General features: G+C 36.5%; 2 protein-coding genes across 4 annotated transcripts in view; one reads left to right on the top strand and one right to left on the bottom strand.

The window, feature by feature from the left end:
- The window catches only part of USP14 (ubiquitin specific peptidase 14), a 53,562-nt gene extending 50,693 nt beyond the window's left edge, over positions 1–2,869 (top strand). For both annotated transcript variants that reach the window (XM_008968593.4, XM_008968594.5), the window contains 3 exons: positions 620–680; positions 1,031–1,138; positions 1,781–2,869. In XM_008968593.4, coding sequence (XP_008966841.1) covers positions 620–680; positions 1,031–1,138; positions 1,781–1,929 — 318 coding nt within the window. In that variant the 3' untranslated portion in view covers positions 1,930–2,869. The remainder of the gene's footprint in view (positions 1–619; positions 681–1,030; positions 1,139–1,780) is intronic.
- Positions 2,870–5,106: 2,237 nt separating this feature from the next.
- Positions 5,107–22,537, bottom strand: part of THOC1 (THO complex subunit 1) — a 50,293-nt gene continuing 32,862 nt past the window's right edge. Inside the window, exons 12-21 of one of the 2 annotated variants that reach the window (XM_024926299.4) lie at positions 17,271–17,371; positions 15,389–15,455; positions 15,141–15,191; positions 14,976–15,046; positions 14,165–14,281; positions 13,530–13,595; positions 9,479–9,562; positions 7,077–7,224; positions 6,022–6,097; positions 5,107–5,507 (exon numbers count right to left, since the gene is read on the bottom strand). In XM_024926299.4, the coding sequence (XP_024782067.2) occupies positions 5,212–5,507; positions 6,022–6,097; positions 7,077–7,224; positions 9,479–9,562; positions 13,530–13,595; positions 14,165–14,281; positions 14,976–15,046; positions 15,141–15,191; positions 15,389–15,455; positions 17,271–17,371 (1,077 nt within the window). In that variant the 3' untranslated portion in view covers positions 5,107–5,211. The remainder of the gene's footprint in view (positions 5,508–6,021; positions 6,098–7,076; positions 7,225–9,478; positions 9,563–13,529; positions 13,596–14,164; positions 14,282–14,975; positions 15,047–15,140; positions 15,192–15,388; positions 15,456–17,270; positions 17,372–22,537) is intronic. The other variant, XM_003815639.6, reaches the window with a different exon arrangement.

The following is a 22,537-nucleotide window of genomic DNA, read 5'->3' as shown; positions in this document are numbered from 1 at the left end:
GTTTTAAAGAACTTTGTGCTGTATTCCTAGATAAGTTATTTTTCTCATGTTACATGCTAAAATGAGTTGAAGCAGTGAGTTCCTCCTAAGAGTCCTTGTCTAATTTAAATCATACCTCTTTAATGTAGGTAAGTCTTTGCTGAAAAATATTTCAGTTCATTTGTGCTGGCGTGGTAAATGGACATGGCTCAGGAGGTTTAATACAAATTGCAGGAATTCTTGTTTTAGAGGTAGTTGTTTTTTTCCCCCACCTCTGTGGTTTGATAGTATTTTGGTAACACTGGGGAATTGGGTTTTTCCTTTTCTGCCCTAGAGCACTGTTTAACTGTACTGCTGTATTCACTGGTATGCTTTCACTTTAATGGTTTAAAATTGGTCATCACATTCAGGGTGTCTGTTACTGTACTGTAACAAGATTTTATATTGTTGAAGTGTAGGACTGCTGGGTTTACAGTTTTAACTGTGGTTATATCATTTTAGTAATTTGGAAGGTAGACTGTATTTTGTCTCTGTGCTTTGCACTGTAGACAGTAAATATTTATGAAATTGAACACTTACAGAGAATTCAAATTTTATTTCCAAAATCATGATTTAAAATTAAACATTTTTTTCTCCTCAGAGTGACAAAAAGAGTAGTCCCCAGAAAGAAGTTAAGTATGAACCCTTTTCTTTTGCTGATGGTAAGTAACATTTTCATTTTAATTGAGTTATTGTATGTGGGTCTTTTTAAGGTAAAATTTACATCTTACCCCATATTTACTTATTCTGATGTGCTTTTCAAACAAAATGTCAGGTTTCTTGAACAATTTACCTTAATGACATATAGTAAATTTACTCATTGGCATACAGTTTAATAAGTTACTTATTAAAACATCAATCATGAAGCCTTAACTATGATTGGACAGTAGTATCTTATTGGATTCTGATAATACTTTCCTAATGTGAACTTTAGAGTTATTCTTGTTACTTAGCTTGAGAAGTCACATGTCTATTCATTGTCTAATATTAATGGATTTACATCTTTCTTTAGATATTGGCTCCAATAATTGTGGATACTATGACTTACAAGCAGTACTAACACACCAGGGAAGGTCTAGTTCTTCAGGTCATTATGTATCATGGGTGAAAAGGAAACAAGGTAAAGAGTATTCTTTTTTCAACTGTTCAATATTATTTTAACAGTTCATTTATTATAAATTTTATAGCAGTGTGGTTTTCAAACTTTGGGTCTCAGAACCACTTTACATTCTTGAAGCCCCAAAGAGCTTTGGTTTATGCTCAGTTTGCCTCTCTTAATACTTACTGTATTAGAAATTAAAACTGAGAAATTAAGAAAGTTAGTTTTAAAAATGATAGTAATAAGCCCATTTACATATTAATGTAAAAACAAAATGAGTGAGAAATGGTACTGATTTACATTTTTATGTCTTTCTGTTGTCTGGCTTAAATAGGAGGCAGCTGGGTTCTCCTGTTAGTGTTCACATTCAGTCTGTTGCATTATCATACATTATGTAGCCTCTGGAAAATTCCAGAGTACACTTGAGAGAATGTGGGTGGAAAAGGCAAGCAGTGCTCTAGTGGTGTCATTGAAGTAGTTGTAACCTGGTGGAACCCCTGCAGTGCCCTTAAGCCTGTGTGGTCACTGGGTCACACTTGGAGGACTGTTGGTGTGGCCAGTGGAGCATTGCTGTGCCTCCGATGACTCGATACCTTTTTTGCAGTGGAACTCTGAGAAGAATCCTGCATAACATTAATTCATCTTCTTCTCCCTGTTATTTAGATGAATGGATTAAGTTTGATGATGACAAAGTCAGCATCGTAACACCAGAAGATATCTTACGGCTTTCTGGTGGTGGAGACTGGCATATCGCTTACGTTCTACTCTATGGGCCTCGCAGAGTTGAAATAATGGAAGAGGAAAGTGAATAGTAATCTTCATTTTAGCTATTTATGCTTAGATGTGAAAATAAATGTTATTTGTTGATCATTTCTATAATCCAGAGCTTTAGAGGAAGACACATAGGTGGTTTTATGTTTCACCTCATTTGGAACAAAAGAGGACAGAAGCAGACCACTCTGTGCACCAACCTAAAAAATTACAGAGAAGAGAAAATTATCTTTGGATTGTGCTGCCCTATATAAAGGTGGCAGAAAGACATTTTTTAAAAGCTTATTATTTCTTGCATTATTTTAAAAAGTTCAGAGTTGAAATGCCTTTCAACCATTTCCTTCTGTGGTCATTTTTCTTGCTGCCTTTTTCACCCAAGATTCAGCAATCAGATGTTTATTGCACACCTATTACCTATTATTTGTTGTTCTTGCATGGTTCAAACCACCATTCTGTAGCCACCCATTCTTTGCCTTATCTAACAAACATTTTTCCAGGAAGGTGGAAAAGGAAGTGTTGCTCTCATTGTGTGACTCAGTGCTGCTGTCCATCCCATGGAAACATGGGCACAATCAAGTATTTGTCCAGCCTATTGCAGGCTTTTCCTGACTTTAAAATAAATTGTGATCAATAATAGTACCTTTGATTATACATTTGTGTCTCTCTCTGATGTACTGTGGATTGTACATTTAACTTTGGAATGGCTTTGTAATAATCAGTCTTAAGAAAATGTTGACAAGCTCTGGTTGCTTATTTTTAGAAAATGAGGACATTTAATAATAATAAAAAAAAGAGGGATTAATAGCTTTTGACCTCAAGTCTTTTGTCTTCTGAGTGTTGGAGCTCGGCTGAAGATATGTTTAATACTGTACAGTTTCTGAAGATGGTTATTAACACTGTGCTGTTAAGCATCCATTTAAAAATATGTTATCTTCTTTGCCTGCCTGTATTTTAAAAAGAAATACAAAGTTGTAAAAGTAATGGATTTCTTTGGATGCTGAATGCAGTGATGTTATCAGTTTCTTTCCTTGGTTCAGTTGTGTTTGTATTTCCTTTCTTAATTTCCCAAATCTTGGCTGGGCACGGTGGCTCACGCCTGTAATCCCAGCACTTTGGGAGGCTGAGGCAGGTGGTTCACTGGAGGTTGAGTTCGAGACCAGCCTGGCCACATGGTGAAACCCTGTTTCTACTAAAAATATAAAAATTAGCTGCATGTGGTGGTGCACACCTGTAATCCCAACTACTTGGGAGGCTGAGGTGGGAGAATTGCTTGAACCCGGAAGGCAGAAGTTGCAGTGAGCTGAGATCACACCACTGCACTCCAGCCTGGGTGACAGAGAGACTCTGTCTCAAAAAAAAAAAAGAAAAAATTCCCAAATCTTAATGTCTGTTTCAGAATTTTAGTGATTTTAAAGTGATAGTAGAAAATACCAAGCATATGAGGTATTTCAATATGATAGGCTTCTTACATTTTAATACATTAGTTACTCATCTTTGTTCCAGGACCCTTGACTGATTGCTAGGGAAAGGATAAAGCATAGAATACCAGCCAGTTTGGCTCTGATTTTGAGTTATTTATAATAAAAAGTTTGGGGATTATCGTAACATCTCATATCTTTGTGTATGTTGTTTTAATGCTCGGCAGAGCACAACACTGATAACTATTAAAAATAGAAAATAACAGCCATTTTACTTTCAAATCTGATGTGATGCAATCTGTGAACACTAGGAGGGGATAAAATAAGCATTGCAGGGAAACTTATTTGTAAATAGCTTTCTCACCTAAACTTTGACTTGGCAATCAATACTTTCTACTTTGTGGAGGGGATTAAGAATAGAATGGGCAGGATGAGACCATGAAAATTATAATGATTCATGTATATTTGTATGATGCTTGTAACTTTGCAAAGTCTTTTTTATTCATTGCCTCATTTGGTCAGAACAGTTTTATTGAGGACATGAATTTAACAATTAGAATTTAGATTTTCTGACTGTAGCTACTAAATGTTGTAGCTACTAGACCAGGTGAGCTAGGTTTAGAGCAAAGTATATAAGCCTTGTATGGACTATATTAGAATTTTAAAAATTGTAATTAATTCCTTATCATTATAAAAAGCTTGATTTCATTTTATTTGATCTAAAAAAGCATTATTCCAAAGAATTTTTTCAAGTAGAAATGGGAGTTGTACCAGTGTCGTTTTTAACTAATAAGGCTATTTTAGAATTCAGCCTTGCCTGTAAGGTCTTTGAGAAGGGAGAGGAGTAGGCCAAAAAAAAAAAAAAAGTCTTGATTCCTGAATGTGCCTTATATGCTGTGCCACTCACACCAAGGCCATCATCTCAACATTAGACTTGTGCTGGATTACTGCTTGACTGACTAGCTAGGTTAGGCCTAAGAGTGTTTACAGAATAATCTGCACTCAGTAGCCCTTCTTCAGGATTAAAAACGATGATGACCTCATCTTAGAGCCCTAAAGGGAAATGCTTATGTGGGAACAGGAAAAGTTGGTGGTACTGTCTTCTGCTACTACTACTTAGTGCTTTGCTGTGTATAGGGTGTGTTAACATATATCTCAATTGAATGTCACAAGAATCCCTGAAGTGATTAAAAGTCTTGAGAGGTCAGGCAATTTTTGTAAGGCCAGAAGGAAAAGTGAGGTTTTAGACTTCATTTCTTTTAAAGAAGTTGGCAAACATTTTCTGTAATGGATGAGATAGATAGATGATTGATAGTAAATTATTTCAGGCTTTGCAGGCTATAAAGTGTTGCAGCTCCTTAGCTTTGCTGTTATAGTGCAGCTGGAGCCATAGACAGTTAGTTAGTTATGAGTGAGCACAGCTGGGTGCCAGTACAATTTTAATGATCAAGACTCGTGGCAGGCAGAAAAAAACATCATTTGTTGATCCTCTGCTTGAAAGCACGAATAAGTGAGAACAGAGCAGTCATATGGTTTCAGAAAGTGTTATTCTGGGATTTCAGGATAAATTTTGTAACTACTAACAAACAGCACACAGGAAACTAATTTGGTATAAGAAACGACATATCCCTAAATAGTGCTTATTTAACTTCATTATAAATATATCTACTTAACAAAAATATATTTTGTGATCTTGAGGTCACTTCGTTTAGGTCATTATCTCAACCCAACCTCCCCAAACTCTGGTTTGAGCCAATATGTGTTCTATTGTTCTCAGAGCACCAGTCGACTGTACAACAATTGTTATAAAAATGTTTATTGTTTACCAAAACCAGTGGACCTCTTATCAAATGCTGCTTGGTAACAAAATCTATCACAGTTTTAATAAAAAGAAAAAAAAAGAAGCTAACTATTTGTCTCATTGTCATTAGTTAGACTTTCTGCAAGGTCACTTAATCCAGACTTATTCAGTGCATTAATCAGATTCTCAGGTGTTGCATGAACTCCCTCTTGATCTTGCCAGGCAACCAGAAGCTGCTTAGCTCTCATCTTCATGTCTTCACTGTCACACTCAATCTGCCTAATTTCTGAGTCTTTCATTTCCAAGTAGGGAGCCAGAATCTTCCATTGTTCACCCAGCTTGTTGGCAAATACCTCTATTTGTTCTCCTGTTACAGGTTTGTCTCGCCGAACATCAGGACCTAGAAAATGAAGAGAATATAAATTATGTGCAATTCTAAGTATACAACAGAAATGGAAAGCTATGGGGCCAATAAGTTTTATTAACCACCTTTAGTAGACTTTATTTTAAAACTAAACAATTATTTTTTATATTCTCCATAAGTTGAATACCACTCTTAATAAGCATGGTCAATAATCAAAGCTAAAGCTGTTACCTATGTTATAATTATGTAGGCTTTCCCTGAAATGAGGTGCTCCCCCTCCAATAACCAATAATTAACAGAGCTATGGGTCGCCTTCAAATGTATTTTCATTCCCTTTTAAAGTACCATTACTTCCCAATTTTATTGCATAAAATGTAGTGTTTTAAAAGTTATTATTAAGCAATGTTTTAAATTCCTCACTATAAGTCAGAAACAGTTGAGATAAAATGGGAGAAGTTGAGAAGTCGATCAAATTAAATAATGTACCTATCAACAAAGAACCCCAATCTTCTTCAATTTTGTTAAATAACCAAGAAAATTCAGTTCTTACTTTCATTTTCCTTCAGTAAAGCATCATTATCTTCCTCATCTTCATCCTCACCTGTTTTTATTTCTTCAGAAGGAGGCTAAAAATGAGAAAGAAGAATGTTTGAAAGAATGCCAGCCTCTGAAGTAAGGTAACAGGTATTTTGTTTGGATAAGGACGGTTGTGAGATTCCAAGTACAGGGTGCCAGAACCTCACCCCTGAGAGCGTTAAATGACAGTGTCAGGTAAGGATCCTAAGTGGGACTATCTTCACCTGCAGAAGGAGTGAACTTGGGAAGACCTCAGAGTTGGAAAGACTCCCCACCCCCAATCTGGGAAGCAGGAAGTCAGTAAAAAGCACAGTTCCAGGATTTGCAAATACCCAGGGTTTATTTAGTAAAGACGGCCTCAAGGAAGCCAGTAGCAACAGTGTCCTTAAAAGTTTCTGATTCTTATCTTTTATCTTTGATAAAAGACAATATAATGCATTGGCAAACAGGAAAAAATTCATGTCTGTGTGTATAGATGCATAACAGTTTACCTTAAGTATCACGAACTTTAATTTTTTGAGACAGTCTTGCTCTGTTGCCAGGCTGGAGTGCAATGGCGAGATCTCGGCTCACTGCAACCTCCGCCTCCCAGGTTCAAGCAATTCCCTTGCCTCAGCCTCTTGAGTAGCTGGGACTACAGGCACGTGCCACCACGCCTGGCTAATTTTTTATATTTTAGTAGAGACGGGGTTTCACCATATTGGCCAGGATGGTCTCAATCTCCTGACCTCGTGATCCACCCGCCTAGGCCTCCCACAGTGCTGGGATTACAGGTGTGAGCCACCACACCCACAGCCCTGTTGAACTTTAAATTACATGCTGTACAGATAATTATCAGTTACTTCTTTATCAACTCATGTATTTCCTGTAAATGTATATTCCAATGTGTTTTTCCCTCATTCTAAAACATGGGAGCTTGTGGATCACTGGTTTTTCACATGATTAAGTCAGTTTTTTGCTCACATAGTGACAGCAATTTTAAAGAAGATGTCAACTAAAGGGTATGAAAAGTTGATCTATGGTACTTACCGGTAATTCCTTGGCTAGCTTTATTACCATATTTTCAAGATATTCTGGTAAACTTTTAAACTGCTGGTTGGTTGGCTGGAAGAAGTGAGGGCTTCTCCGTGCTAATAGTCTCAGGGCTCTCCAACCATAATTTGAATTGTTCACAGCCCTATAAAAAGAGGTGTCAGGCTTGTAATTTATAGTTTTGTATTTCTGTATTCCCTTCTGCTCAGTTCTGCCATGTGTAATTCTGTATTTAAGGTAAATGGCTCAAAGTGCCATTCTTTGTATTTGAATCTTATTCCTAAAGAACTTTTCGGTATGTAGTCCACTGATAATAACAAACCAATAGATGCACATGTAACTAATCACAGGAACCAACAATGCCTGAAGAGGCAGGCTCATATGCAGCAAACACATTTTCAAAGTTTCCGTTCATTCTGTTTAATTTTAACAAGTCAACAAGTGTGTGCAGTACTGGCTGGATGCAGTATGTATACAACAGGAATCATCCATCTAGCTATTTGGAATCCATGAACTGTTCCCTAATGAAGTATAACAATGATCAGGGTGGTATACAATCAGGTGAGAAACAAACTGCAGAGAAATTCTAAAGATAATGCTCCAGAAATATGCAATGCTGCAGAAGAAACCAAACCACAAATTTATTCCATTTAAGAGTTTTGGATTGGAAGTCTCTCCCTCCCCTAAGAATAGCAATTTGGTTTATTTGGTCACCTCTTATAAATGAGCATATGTTACCTTTAGGATGTGCAGGTACCACTGAAGACTTAACAAAAACTACCCATAGACATTGGGGACTCTTCCCAAGTTAACACCTGCTGTGAGGCTTTGCCTAAACAGTTAAGAGCCTTCCTCTCTGACATATCTCTGTTTAGACAATTTGATTATTTTAGGCATTTTCAAAATTCACTGTCAATTATACACATCATTTTTCTTATTCTCCACAAAACCCTCTTTGGAGATAATAATTTGAACTATCACTTTAGGAATGAGTCCACCTAGTCTTATGTAACAGTGATAAATTAATATTCTTTCAATCGACAAACACTTTTGAGCCAGGCACTCAGTAGCTGTGGAGAGTACCTGAGGCACAGTAAGGCAGGCATTGCTAGTGATAAACACACAAGGTATAAGACAATTTCATAAGGATGAGGAAAACTTGAGAAATGAGAAAGTGGTAAGTGCCACCTTCTCATTTGGATAGTGGTAAGTGCCATGAAATAAAAACCACGAGAATGCAAAAGAGGAGACCAGGGAGGGGAAGAGCTTCCCAGCCAGGGGGACTTAAAGCCACGGCAACCTTGGGGAAGAAGTGGTTCAAGCAAGTGAGACAGTAAAGTGTGAAGGTCCTGACAGGAAAGGGAAAGACAGGACCAAGAGGCCTGCTGTGGTTAAAGCAGAGGGGAGGCATGGCCACACAGGAGAGTATGAGCCAGACCAAGGAGGTCTTTTAGGTCCTGGGAAGGAGTCTGGAATAGGCACTCACTGGGAGATTTTAAGCAGATTAGACTTGGACAATTATTTTAAAGATCACTGGCTGATGCATGGAGCACTGACCACAGCTAGAGAGATTAGTTAAGAGGTCACAGTAATTAACAACTCTGGTCACAGGGTCACACTAGTCACAAATACTGAGTGCTAACTACATGCCCTGTAGGGTTGAAAGTGCACTGTCTTATTTAATCCTCAGAATAACCCTGTGAAATGGGTACTGTTACTATTTAACAGATGAGGAAAGGGAAATGGCGGTTTAATTATTAAATTAGCCTTAGTTGCCTGGTAAGTGGTAGAGGGGATCGAACCTATGCATTCTGACCAGAGGCCTCTTGCCTTTAAACCACTACTCTTCAATTCCTATTTAAAGCCATGAGACTGTGGTGTCACCCAGAAGGTTCTAGATAAAGAGGCTAAGACCAATTCCTGATGCTACTCCAAAATTTGAGTTAGGCAGAGGATGAGGAGGCTGAAATGGAATGTGAGGTGGAGTGGGCAACGAGGGCAAAGGGCAAACAGAAGAACCATGGATTTGGATTCTCATGGATGCCAAGAGAAGAAAACATTAAGGGGAACAGGATAGGTTAACAGCTGCTGTGAGATACTGTGCTTTGAAGGGTAGAGAGAAAATAACTAATAGTTGGAGAGAAATGGGGGTCAGGGGGAGTTTTTTTTTTTTCTTATATTTTGAAACAAGGGTGATTCCAAGTCACGCTTAGTTAACAGGAATAATCCTTGAAATCAGGATGTGCACTAACAAGAACTTGGAACATAAACTCACCTAAGAGAAAAAAGCACTACTCTATCTACTGCCTCTCTTAATAGGCTTTCTAGTATACACACAATTCCTAAGGAAAAAACAAATTGAAGAAAATTAAAAGGAGCTAATGAGAAACATTACTTACTTATATTCATTTTCAACCATATTTTCAGGGTCTGCCTGTTCAATGGCTTCTTCAAAGAATTCCTCCAAAGTGGGCATGTATTCCCTGAGCAGGATAAAATAACTAGTGAGGATGACATATATTCTTAATAATAAATACTCATAAAGTGGTGGCAAGACAAGATTCTAATGGCCCCATACTTTTAGTTACAGTTTTGATTACTTGGGAACTCCAGACTTTTAAGGAAGTAAAACCCTCAAAACTAAATTCAAAAAGGACAATAAATAAAGGGGATAGTCTAATACTAAATATTACATAGTATTTACTACATATAATATTATATACTTTAATTACACACTATAATATATAAATATGTTGCTATTCAAAGAGGGCAGCCAGGGGATTTTATAGCATTTGAATTTTACCAGCAAATAAACTTTTACATTAAGTCCCTATCCATGAATTATTTTTTCTTTAAACCAGAATTAAACCAAAACTAATAATCAGACCATAATACGATTTCAAGGGTTTAACCTTTAGCTCTTATTTAAATTGTTACCATGGTAGCATGGTTGATTTTTAAAATGCATCTTTCTTGAATTTGTTTTTAGAAATAAAATTTTGATACAGGGTCAAGCAAAGAAATGAGGTCTCAGGATCAGAAGACATCTTCTAGAGTAAAACTAGGAAAATGGGCTCTCTTAAGAAAACTATCCCAATATCCATTCGTTTTCTAATGCTATAGATACTATATTCCATTTTACGAACATGCCCCAAGTTATCCATGTCCTGCCCAGAGATATTTGTCTTCCCACTCTTTGCTCTGACAATGTTAAATGAACATTCTTGCACCTGTCTCCTTGTAGATGAACTGATTTCTTTAGGCACTGGGCCTTCAAACTTCCACTGCAACCCACAGTAAGAAATTCATTTTACACTGCAACCCAGTATACACATATATGCAAGTATATGTACAGATATATATAAGTAAAGCTAATGCTTCACAAAAGTATATTTCCTATTTCTTTTAAAAAATGCTAGTTGAAATTACTAAATTGACTTTACAAACCACCAATGATTCTCAAACTTAGTTTTTAAAAACACTGTTCTCATCAACACACCTACTAGCGGGGCACAGACATCTTTAACATTCAGATAGAGTGACTGTGCCATCAGATTCCTACCAGCAGCACTGGCAAATTATTTTTATCCATAATTCTAACAAAATCTGGGTATTTTTAAATTACTGAATCTCTTAGCTGTGAAACTGCTTGCTGTAGTTTTTAACCGTACTTCCAGTTACTAGTGAAGTTCCCCATCTTTTCAGAGGTTTATTAAGGTTTCTACTTCTGAATCTGACTATTTGTTTGTCCATTTTTCTACTGGGTTGATTTACTCTCATAGATTTGGCAGGAATCAATCATGTTAGAATTTTATCTATTTTTCCTGGTCTTAAAAAAAAAACTTTTTGATTTTGTTGATCTTCTCTATTGTTTGTTGTCTATTTTACTGATTTCTAATTTTATTTTACTTTCTACTTCTATGAGTTTACTTTTCTTCTGAATGACTCTCAGTGTCAGACTCTTATTAGCTTGGTTTTTAGATTTCATTCTTTTTGAAAGTGTAAACACTTAAGGTTATACATTTCTCTTCTGTGTTCTACTGAGTTAGATCTCAAAGTCTGAACATGTAGTGTTTTCATTATTATTTAGCTCTACATTTTCTAATTTCCATTATGACTTCTTTGATTCAAGGGTTATTTAGAAGTGTGTTTAAAGGAGTTTTAAGTATTTTTGCTTTTGCTATTCACATATAATTTACAAAAACTTGTGGTTTCTGTAAGACCAAGCCTGTTAATTATTTTGTTAAATTCTAAATGTATTACATTAAGTTTTTTCCACCAAATTTATTAAATTCTGAGAAAGGTCTGTCAAAATCCTACTAGATGGTAGGTTTTCTGGGTGGTGGATGGTGAAAACTGACCCTGGGTCAACTTCTCATTCTAATTTTGTCAAATTTTTGAGAACACATTCTTAGAAAATAAAGTTTAAAATGTGTATATTTCTATTTTTTCCTTTTATCTTTATGCAATGATTGCCTTTATTTTTAATACTGCTTTCTGCTTTTAAGCCTTTTCTATGCCTTTTAAAAATTACGTCTTTTAAAAGTTCTTTCAGTTTCAACCTTTCCATATCTTTATTTTTAAGGTATATTTCTTATAAACATATAGATGGATCTTTTTTTTTTTTTTTTTTTGAGACGGAGTCTCGCTCTGTTGCCCAGGCTGGAGTGCAGTGGTGCAATCTCGACTCACTGCAAGCTCCGCCTCCTAGGTTCACGCCATTCTCCTGCCTCAGCCTCCCAAGTAGCTGAGACTACAGGCGCCTGCCACCACACTCGGCTAATTTTTTGTATTTTTAGTAGAGACGGGGTTTCACTGTGTTAGCCAGGATGGTCTCTATCTCCTGACCTCATGATCCGCCCGCCTTGGCCTCCCAAAGTGCTGGGATTACAGGTATGAGCCACCGCGCCTGGCCAATAGATCTTTAAAATATAACACCAATTTCTGTCTTTGAGCCAGAAAGTCCATTTCCATTTATATTTGAATTTAACCATACTGTTTTGTACTTTCTGCTGTGTTTTCTGTTCTTTTTTTCTCCTCTCCTACCTTCTAATTTACTTGCTTAAATTTTCTGTATTTACTTTTACCCCTCAATTTATTTAAAAATTACATATTCCATTTCTTTCACATACTTTACAAGCATGTTTGACTTAAACCGTAGCATTCTTTAATTCTGACCACCCCTTCTTGTCTTACATGTCACTTTTATCAAGTTTACCTTTTAAAATAACCCTAAATAGTAATTATTACTATTTTATAACAGTGAATTCTTGATAAGATTTATTCAGATTTCTTCATGTTTATCAAAGTGTCTACACAGTAATCCTTTCTGCAATTTACTCCTTTCTGGGTTCAGTTTCCTTAAGACAGCTTTTTTACTGGGGACTGTTGATAATTTCTCATAGTTTTAGTCAATCACTCAACCACAACTGTTTAACTTGTTACAGAATTTTTTAGTTGAAATGTTGAAAAAGCAAGTAATACTTCTAGAAATGAGAAAATATAGTCATTGAATTTACAAAATGAGCAGGTTTAACAGCAGTTTAGACATAGGGAAAGTAAGAATTACTGGATTAATGATTAAGAAATCACCCAGAAAGCAATACAGAAGGAGCAAGAGTTGGAAACTATGAGTTAATGATAGTTGAGGAGGTCCAGCAAACATCTAATGGCAGAAAGAAATAATAGAGAATGTGAAAGACATTTTCAAGCACTCATCCCACTGTCTTCTGATTTCTTTTGTTGTTCTTGAAGTCAACTGTTAGTTTAACTTTGCTCCTTTATAGGTTGTCTGTTTTTTCTCTCTGGTGACTTTATTATCATGTACAGAGATATGGATTTATTTGGTTTATCCTCCTTAAGTATTATACTTCTTGAACCTATGAATTCATGCCTATTCTTAATAATTAACTCAATTATTGCCTCTTTCCCATTCTCTATTATTTCTTTCTGCCATCAGATGTTTGCTGGACCTCCTCAACTATCATTAAGTCATCGTTTCTAACTCTGCTCCTTCTGTATTGCTTTCTGGGTGATTTCTTAATCATTAATTAACCCATTAATTCTTACTTTACCTATGTCTAGACTGCTATTAAACTTGCCCATTTTGCAATTCAATGAACTTTTGTGACTATTAAAACCCAAGTTCCCTGGTTGTCAAAGCTGGCAATCATTAGTACTGCTGCCCTAGAACCGTATCAGTTCATAGGCTTACTCTTCTGTTTGTAGTTTTGATTCCTTTTGTGAATCTTTATTTTTTTGTGATTTCTAAAATTATTTTATCAGCACTTCGAGGAGTTTTATGGTGGGAAGTTATACTCTGCTGTGCCAAAAGTCAACCACAATAAACTTTTAAATTTCATTTGAGCTCTGATCATAGCTGAGAAAAGGCTCCATTCTACTCAACACTTGACAAAAGCAACACTTCAATTTGAAAAATGTTCAACTTGCCTTGTCTCTGATTTACAGGCTTCCATATTATCAGGACAAAGATTCCAAAGCCTTGTTAACTCCTCACTACAAAATAGACACAGAAATAAATACATTTTTTATGGACACCATCCTCATGTGCCTTGAAACTGAACAGAAAAACAATACAATGTAAACAGTGGATTTAGGGATGTTGATAGTATGAGTTTTACTTTTCTCAATAATTTTTGGTATTTAAAATACCTAAAATTATTCTCATATAATCATTAATCATGACTAATGATAATGATATAATCTTTAGTTTTTTCTAAAAATATTCCAGCACAATATAAAGCAATGGATAGTTAACTGGAAGGTAAGAGAACTCAAGGATTATGGTACCTTGCAACAACTGGAATCTAAACAATTCTACTGTCTGAAATGGAAAAAATGGCACAGCCTAGAGACACAGATTTTGGAAGCTGGAGACAAAATGAAGGTTTATCTGGTGCATGAACCCAAACAATGGGCAGTATAGAGAGTGCGGTTTGCTTTGGCTATCTATGTGTGTACCAAACACAATCTCATACTATATTTTGGATGGAGAGTTCTTAAAGTAACATCTTCAAAATATAAAAATAACTAAGAACATCCCACATGAAGACAAGTTGACCTACTTTCCCATCAGAATTTTTTTGCTGGGTCCTTTTCCTAGGAAGTCCTCGGGTGCTGTTCTCTTCCGAATTATTCTCGTAGGTTTGGTATCTGATGTTCTGTGGTGAACAAAACATACACTATTTTTTGAATTACAAATGGATAACAGAAATAGAAGAATGTTTAACGTAAAAGAAAATTTAGTTATTGTTTTCCTCTTAAAAAATATGAAAACTGGCTGGGCATGGTGGCCCATGCCTGTAATCCCAGCACTTTGGGAGGCTGAGGTAGGTGGATCACCTGAGGTCAGGAGTTCGAGACCAGCCTGGTCAACATGGTGAAACCCTGTCTGTACTAAAAATACAAAAATTAGCCAGGCATGGTGGTAGGCGCCTGTAATCCCAGCAACTCAGGAGGCTGAGGCATGAGAATCGCTTGAACCCAAGAGGCGAAGGCTGCGGTGAGCCGAGATCACGCCACTGCACTCCAGCCTGGGTGACAGAGTGAGACTCCCTCTCAAAAAAAAAAAAATGAAAACTTCATATTATGATAGAACAATTATCAGATATAAGATAAAAATGCCACATTATATGGCAAATTACACGGAGTAGATATATAGTATTCTTCTCAATAATAAGTTGTTCCAGGAATTTAATGACAAGAAATTTATGAGGGTTAAAAAATACAGAGGTAAATCAAAGTGGTTGTACTCTTACAAAGTTCAACTTACATTTTTTATGTGAAATATATACACGTATTTTTACATGCTATAATCATATCGGAGCATATTTTCAAAAGCCTTTCTCGTCGTTCTTGTGATGAGTATGTATTTACCTTTCTTTCACAAAACTTGGGCAACCTTCATTTTTCCACGAGTTCCAGTTTTCTTCAGTGTTTAATATATGCTGGGAAAAACAAAGCGATTACATTTAGGTTAATGGAATCCTCTGAAGTTCTATTTCGTGCTAAGAAGAGGATGTAAGCATAAAAAACACATACCTCTACCATCTTTGAAAATCTTTCTCCATCGGGGGGGTTTTCAGATAGTAGCTGTGATTAGAAAGAATATACTAAGCTTTCAACAACTTTCTGCATCATAGGAGTGGTTTGTAGGCAGAGAACCAAGGAGTGTTTGTGGTCTTGTACCTGAGCTTAACTTTATCCTTATTTTCCTATTTGGGGCTGAAACAAAGAAAATCCTATATTTCCATTTTTTCAATCATGGGTTTGTTGCGTGTTGAACTTACTTGATAAACTGATTTTGTAGTATCTTCAATCCAAAGTGATTGCTCATCAGTTAAAACATAGTTTGAACTAGGGAACAAAGCAATGAAAGCATGCTTGAGTTACAGCAATGCATATGCAACTTTAAGGTTTAAAAAACACAAGGCATGTAACATGTAACTATACTGTGGATAGTGTCAAAAATTACCAAGACAAGAATAATCACAAATGAGAGGATTATAAGAGAAAATTCTTGCACTTCTTCCTCAAGAGGGTTGGTACTGAAGACATAAAAGCATATGCAGGGAATAAAACATTCAATTAATCAGATTCACTATGAACAGAGCAATATATGTTTCCTAAAATAAGCTGAGTGTGAAACGAAAACTTCTGATTTGATATTAAGATATGTGTATACATGATGCACATTCAGTATGGCATGCTACATTAAGATTCATTCAAAATACAACGAATAAAACACCCAAACCCTAGAAAAGGCAACAGGCAAACCCAAATTGTTAATAGCTGCCACTAACTGAGCTCCCATAATGCACTAGGTGATTTAAAGACATCCAATAAATATTGATGGCTAGGATCTGAACACTTTACATACATTATTCATTGAATTCTCGGAACAAGTACATGTACATATTAAACAGAGACTACCGTGTCTCACTGATTTGCCCAAGGCCATAAAGCTTTAATTCAAACCCACGTCTCACTTCAAAGTCCCTCATCTTCCTACTATGCTGTTATACCAAACCTCCAAAATAGATAGAAGGATAAGAAATAACATTTTTTGAGTGTTTACCATGTGCTACTACCTTAAAATTACAAGTCTGAAAGAGCTGCACTGCAGCCAGCAAATGACGAGCCTGGGATTCAAACCCAGCAGGTAGTGAAGTCATTATACAACTAATACGGCATTGCTCAGTGTCCTTAACACAAATACCGTTAAGTAACAGTGGGCTCCACCTTCAGTTATGGACAGGATAGGAGGAAATGGATGGAAGTATTTAGATAGACAGTAGAGAGCCTAATGAGGTTTTGTGAAACCCCAAATAAATGAACTCCCTTTTGCTTAAAAATTTTCTTTGCATCTTTTAGCTTGAATGTCCTACAGAGCTCCACACCTTGTGAGATATGTATTACTGGCTTAGTCTGCAAATCGGCTTTGGAGGAGGTCTGAGGGAGGTGAGAAGGGAATGACGGAATTTTGGAGCAGAGACCTCCACCTGCCAATAAAGACGACAATTCCTGGCAAGCCCTGGAGTTGGGCAGGAAAAACTCACACTGACAGATATATTTAACATCTTTTCCTTAAATATCCTAATATATAATATATAATATTTAATATTTAATATATAATATATAATATATTTAATATATTATACATATAATATATTATACATAATATATAATATAATATATATAATATATTATATATAATATATATAATATATTATATATAATATATATTATATATAATATATTATATATAATATATATTATATAATATATATAATATATATTATATAATATATATTATATATAATATATATAATATATATTATATATAATATATATTATATAATATATATAATATATTATATATAATATATATTATATAATATATATAATATATTATATATAATATATATTATATAATATATATAATATATTATATATAATATATATTATATAATATATATAATATATTATATATAATATATATTATATAATATATATAATATATTAAAAGCCTTCAATGTATCAGCTGCAATACATGTGTTTTAGGGATACAGCCTTAACATGAAATGGACACATACATAAGAAAAATCATAAGCAAGTCCTTTTTTTTCTTGGCTACTGTTTACAAATTGTTTACTACCCATATTATCTTACCTTTTGAATTTGACCTGCCCCTTGAGATATTGGAATAAAATGAGATACTGCAACAGGATGTGTCGACGAAAGTTACTGTCACTCAGTTGTAAATCCATCAGCTACTCAAGAAACAAGCAAACACATACGAAAACAACACATTAAAATCAAGTTTTTCCTAAAGGTACAAAATGTGCTAATATAGAAATGGAAGATTCCAATTCAATTCAAAAGCCATTTGTTCAGAGTTAACTGCATGTGAGGCATTACCGCACAAGCCCAAAGACAGCCCAGTCAAGGTTTCACTTAGATTTCTTGACTGTTTTATGCCATGACACATTCTTGCTGGTGGATAACAATGCTCTATCTGTGGTCCAGACATGAGGATAAAATAAAGCAGAAATAGAAAAAAGTAAGCTGGGCATGGTGGCACAAAGCCTATTATAGTCCCAGCTACTCAGGAAGCTGAGAAGGAGGATCACTTGAGCTCAGGAGTTCGAGATCAGTCTGAGCAACATAGCAAGACTCTAAATTTAAAAAAAAAAAAAAAATTAAAAGTAAAACTGAGGCTACTACTTTCTCACATATGAAGAAATAATGGCTAAAGAAGATATGGATAACAGCACAGTATCAACGGGGACCACTCATTTTTGTAGCCCTATAAAGTGCCTGCAACAGAGGTATTACTTGACAATAAACAAGAAATTAGAGGTGAAGATCATCTCTGATTAGATGGGCTTTGTTTTTTTAGCTTTTAGTGAGAATTACATCATACTTGTATTATCACAGAATCTGGATTAGAAAGGACTTGAAGGTCACTTATGAGGAAGTTCTTCTTCAACCACCCTGCCATCCAGCTGTTAAGAATAACCTGCGGCGATGAAGGAAGGTCATTCTGATTATGTGCATGGAACACTGAAGGAAGGCTGAAGTCTGTATCCACAAACTCATGCTAGTTCTGCCTTCAAAAACTACAGTAACAAAGGAAAGCCACGTTCTTCTAAATGAATCACCAGTAAGGCAGCTGGAAGCGTCGAAGATTGGTTTTGGTTCAATGTCCCAAGTGCTGGTGGCTCTGCTTTACGTGGTTGGTACCATTTACGAATGCCACCTAACACGCACTAGCAACCCCTTCCACACTGCGACTCCAGGTCTTAAAAAAAAAAATTAATGATCAGCCTTCCAGTCAGGTTTCCCTCACGTTTAAGGACTGAATATATTTGACTGTTATTTATATTAACTCTCCTATCCCAAATTGGAAATGTGAATGGCCGGCCATCAGCCTTCCCTTCCTCCAGCCCCTGGGCAACTTGACTGTCTCCACTCAGGCTGTTAGTTCCTTGCCCTTAACTCCAAGGACAGGCCCATCTCTGCTCCAGCTACCCATTACTGTGGCCACAGCTAGACCTGGGGTCACTCACAGCTGCCCCAGATCTGAAGTCTTCAACTCACAATCCTATCTCACCATAACCTCTATCCTTCCCAGGTCTCTCGCTCAGTTGCTTCCAATATACCTAATATTTGGATCTTACCGAGACTTTAAGGCCCTTGACCCGTCTATTCTCTGCCTGTTAGTCCCATCCCATTTTATTATAATCCTATTTTAGTCTTTATAAGGGGTCAGCAAACTTTTTCCTGAAGTGTCAAATAGTAAGTATTTTTATTAATAGGTTATGTGGGCTAAGAGACATATTATGGATATTATGTAGGTATTTAAACATCTAAAATGTAAGGGGGAAAAAAAAACCAAAATCACCAAAAACAACCAACACAGGTGGTGGGCCAGATTTGGCCTGTAGGCTATAGTCTGCCAACTCCTGGTCTAGACTTCATGGTTAATCTCTTCGGCCATTTTCTTGCCAACTTCCTCAACACACTTGTCCCATATTTCTTTTGTCATGTCTAGTGAGCAAACAGCAACCTTGAATAAACCAACTGTTAGTCACCTTCCCTATACCAACCCTCAGGCTTCCAATCTCAGCTGAAAGTGAGGTGCCTGAGTGAATATACCAAATTACACAGCTATGCAGAAGGCACCACTGGTATGTTGTCGCCACCTTAAACATCTGTTTTTAATCAGCAATCTTTCTTTATTCTTCAAGGCCATTCTCTCTCCTATTCTTCACAGTAATGATTTTAAACCTTTTCCACTTAGCAAAAATACTATTTTACCACCCCTTCTCACTTTCAGTAGATAACTACTTTTGCCATCAATGAGGAGAAAAATTAAATTGGAAAGCATTTCATTTCTTGGCCCCCAAAATGACAAATCAGCTGCACCTACACCTTTGTTTACTTCATTTCCTTCTGTCACAACTCCTTCACGGCTAAAGGTATTCCATCTGGATTACCTTCCATCTGGAATCCCAATATCCCTAACAATTGAGTTCCATCAACTAACTGCCCTGGTTTCTGTATCTACAACCTCTTCTTTCCAAGCTCCTTTCCATAAGCATTAAATAAGCTCCCTCAAAAATCTCCCACATTCTCACCTCACCCTTTAACAGCAAAGCTTCTTAAAATAATTGACTGTAGGCACTGTTGCCAACCAGCTCCTCAACCTGCTATCATCTGACCGCCTCATCCACTAATCCATTGAAAGTGTTTTTGTCGGCTGGGTGTGGTGGTTCACGCCTGTAATCCCAGCACTTTGGGAGGCTGAGGCGGGCGGATCACAAGATCAGGAGTTTGAGACCAGCCTGGCCAACATGGTGAAACCCCGTCTCTATTTAAAAAAAAAAAAAATTAGCGGGGCGTGGTGGTGCATGCCCTGTAATTCCAGCTACTCTGGAGGCTGAGGCAGGAGAATAGCTTAAACCTGGGAGGCGGAGGTTGCATTGAGTCCAGACCATGCCACTGCACTCCAGCCTGGGCAACAGAGCAAGACTTCGTCTTGGGGCAGGGGAAGAAAGTGTTTTGTCAAGATCACCAATGACTTATTTGTTGTTAAATCCTGTGAACACTCTTTACTGTCCTCATCCTATTTGATATGCTTGGCTTCCATGAGTGCATGCTTTTCTAGTTTTTCTCTAATCTCACAGGTTACTCTTCAATCTTCTCCTCTTGTCCCTTCATTCTCCCTTAAACATGGGTTTTCTTCAGGATTTCAGTATTTTCTTCTCTTCTGAATCTACACTCTCCCCTTTAGCTCATTTCATATACTCTACAGTTTGAATTACCATTTATAAACTGGTAACTCCTACAACTATAATCTCAACCTAGATCTTGTTCCTAATCTCCAGATTTGTATACTAGACAACCTATTACACATCTCTACTTGAATGTTCAACTGACACTTGATCAGATTTCATGAACAAAGTAAAACATCAATTTCCTCCACAAAAGCTGTTCTCCAGTGTTGGCTAATTCAATGAGAGGCTCCAACATCCATTTGCCCAAGCAACTCTAGGAAGGCTTCCTGGAGAAAGCAGCATCTAAACTCTCAGCAAGGAACAAACCTAAAGGTGGAGAGTGGGGGTTGGGGGACAGTGGTCCAAGAGGGGGAGCCAAATAAGAGACTGGCCTATTTGAAGGACCAAAGTACACAGTTCAATACATCTGGAGTAGAGATGTGAACCCCTAGCTTAAAGAGACGAACCAAAGTGGCTAGGTGATGCTTACTAGCTGTTCATTTTATTTTTTTATGTTGAAAGATTTTCCTTGATAGAAACAATGGATTGAAAATAGGAGTCAACAAAACACTGAATCAGGGGTGGAAAGGACCTAATGTGATTCAAGCTAACTGCTTCACATTATACTTAAGGAAACTAGGTCCAGAAAAGTTAAAACTACCTAGGCAAGATTACACAGCTAGTTAGCGACACAGCTGAGAGTAAAACTAATACACTCAATTGTACCCTTTCTTTCATAATATCTACTATCTAGTTCCATTTTTCTTTGGTTATTTAAAAAATTATATCATTTACACTATGTCATGGGTCAAACATTTCATTATTATTATTTTTAGCAACAGGGTCTCACTCTGCTTCTCAGGCTGGAGTGCAATGGCACCATCATAGCTCACTGCAGCCTTGAACTCAGGGCCTCAACCAATTCTCTCGCCTCAGCCTCCTGAGTAGCTAGGACCACCGGCATATGCCACAATGCCCAGCTAATTTTTTTCTTTTAAATTTTTTGTAGAGACAGAGTCTCACTTTGTTGCCCAGGCTGTTTTGAACTCCAGGCTGTTTTGAACTTCAAGCAATCCTTCAGCCTCAGCCTTACAAAGTGCTGGGATTACAAGTGTAGGCCATCATGCCTGGCCCAAATGTTTCTTTGTAAATGTCTTTGTATCTTGAGCAAAGGGCTTTTATTATCCTTAGCTGTATGTATGTATGTATTTAGTATAGAAGGGTCTCGCTATGTTGCCCAGGCTGAACTTGAACTCCTAGGCCCAAGTGATCCTCCCGCCCCGGTCTCCTAAATAGCTGGAATTTCAGGCATACATCACTGGACTAGGCTACTGTCCTTAGCTTTTATGGCACATCTTAGCTCAGGCCTCAGTTTTCCTGATATTCTAAACCTAAAAAGGCTCATGCTTTTCATTTTAGTCATCCTTACATGCCTTTCTGTCAATCAATTTTACATATAAATAATATTCCTGGGTAAGATTAAAGTGTATGAAATCTTCCATTTCTATCAATTTAACACAAAATACATAAAAAACATGCTAGAAAACAAAATATTCAGAACATTCTCATTAAAATCTTACCAACTGTCATAACACATCAGCTGAGATCAAATTATCCAATTTTTAAATTATGAAATATTTTAAATGTTCAAAAAGGTATAGTTAAGTAATACAACATTCATGTACCCACTACCCCGCTACATATAAAATCCTAACATTTTTACTTGTTACATATCTGTTAAAGAAACAGAATATCATAGACACTGTTGAAGCTCCCTCTATAACCTCCCCACTCCTATTTCCCTCCCTCCCTCTACTATGGTAACCACTACCATGTATTTCACGGTTAGGATTTTTATACACATTTTATATTACTACATATGTAAACATCTATAAATAATATATGGATGTACTTTGCACTGTTTCAAACTCTACACAGTATGTGCTATTCTGCAATTTGCTATTTTCATACAACACTATGTTTGAAATTTACCCATCCTAATACATGTTGCTCTAGTTCAGGGATTGGCAAATCTTTTAAGGACCAGCCAGAAACTATTTTAGGCTTTATAGACTATATATCTCTGTCACAACTATTTATCTCTGCTGTTACAGAGCAAAAGCAGTCAGAGACAATCTAAATGAATGAGGGTGGCTG

Source organism: Pan paniscus, chromosome 17 (genome assembly GCF_029289425.2).
Source record: "Pan paniscus chromosome 17, NHGRI_mPanPan1-v2.0_pri, whole genome shotgun sequence".
Taxonomy (NCBI): Eukaryota; Metazoa; Chordata; class Mammalia; order Primates; family Hominidae; genus Pan; species Pan paniscus.
Note: the sequence above shows the minus strand (reverse complement) of the source record. Positions and strands in the feature narration are given on the sequence as shown.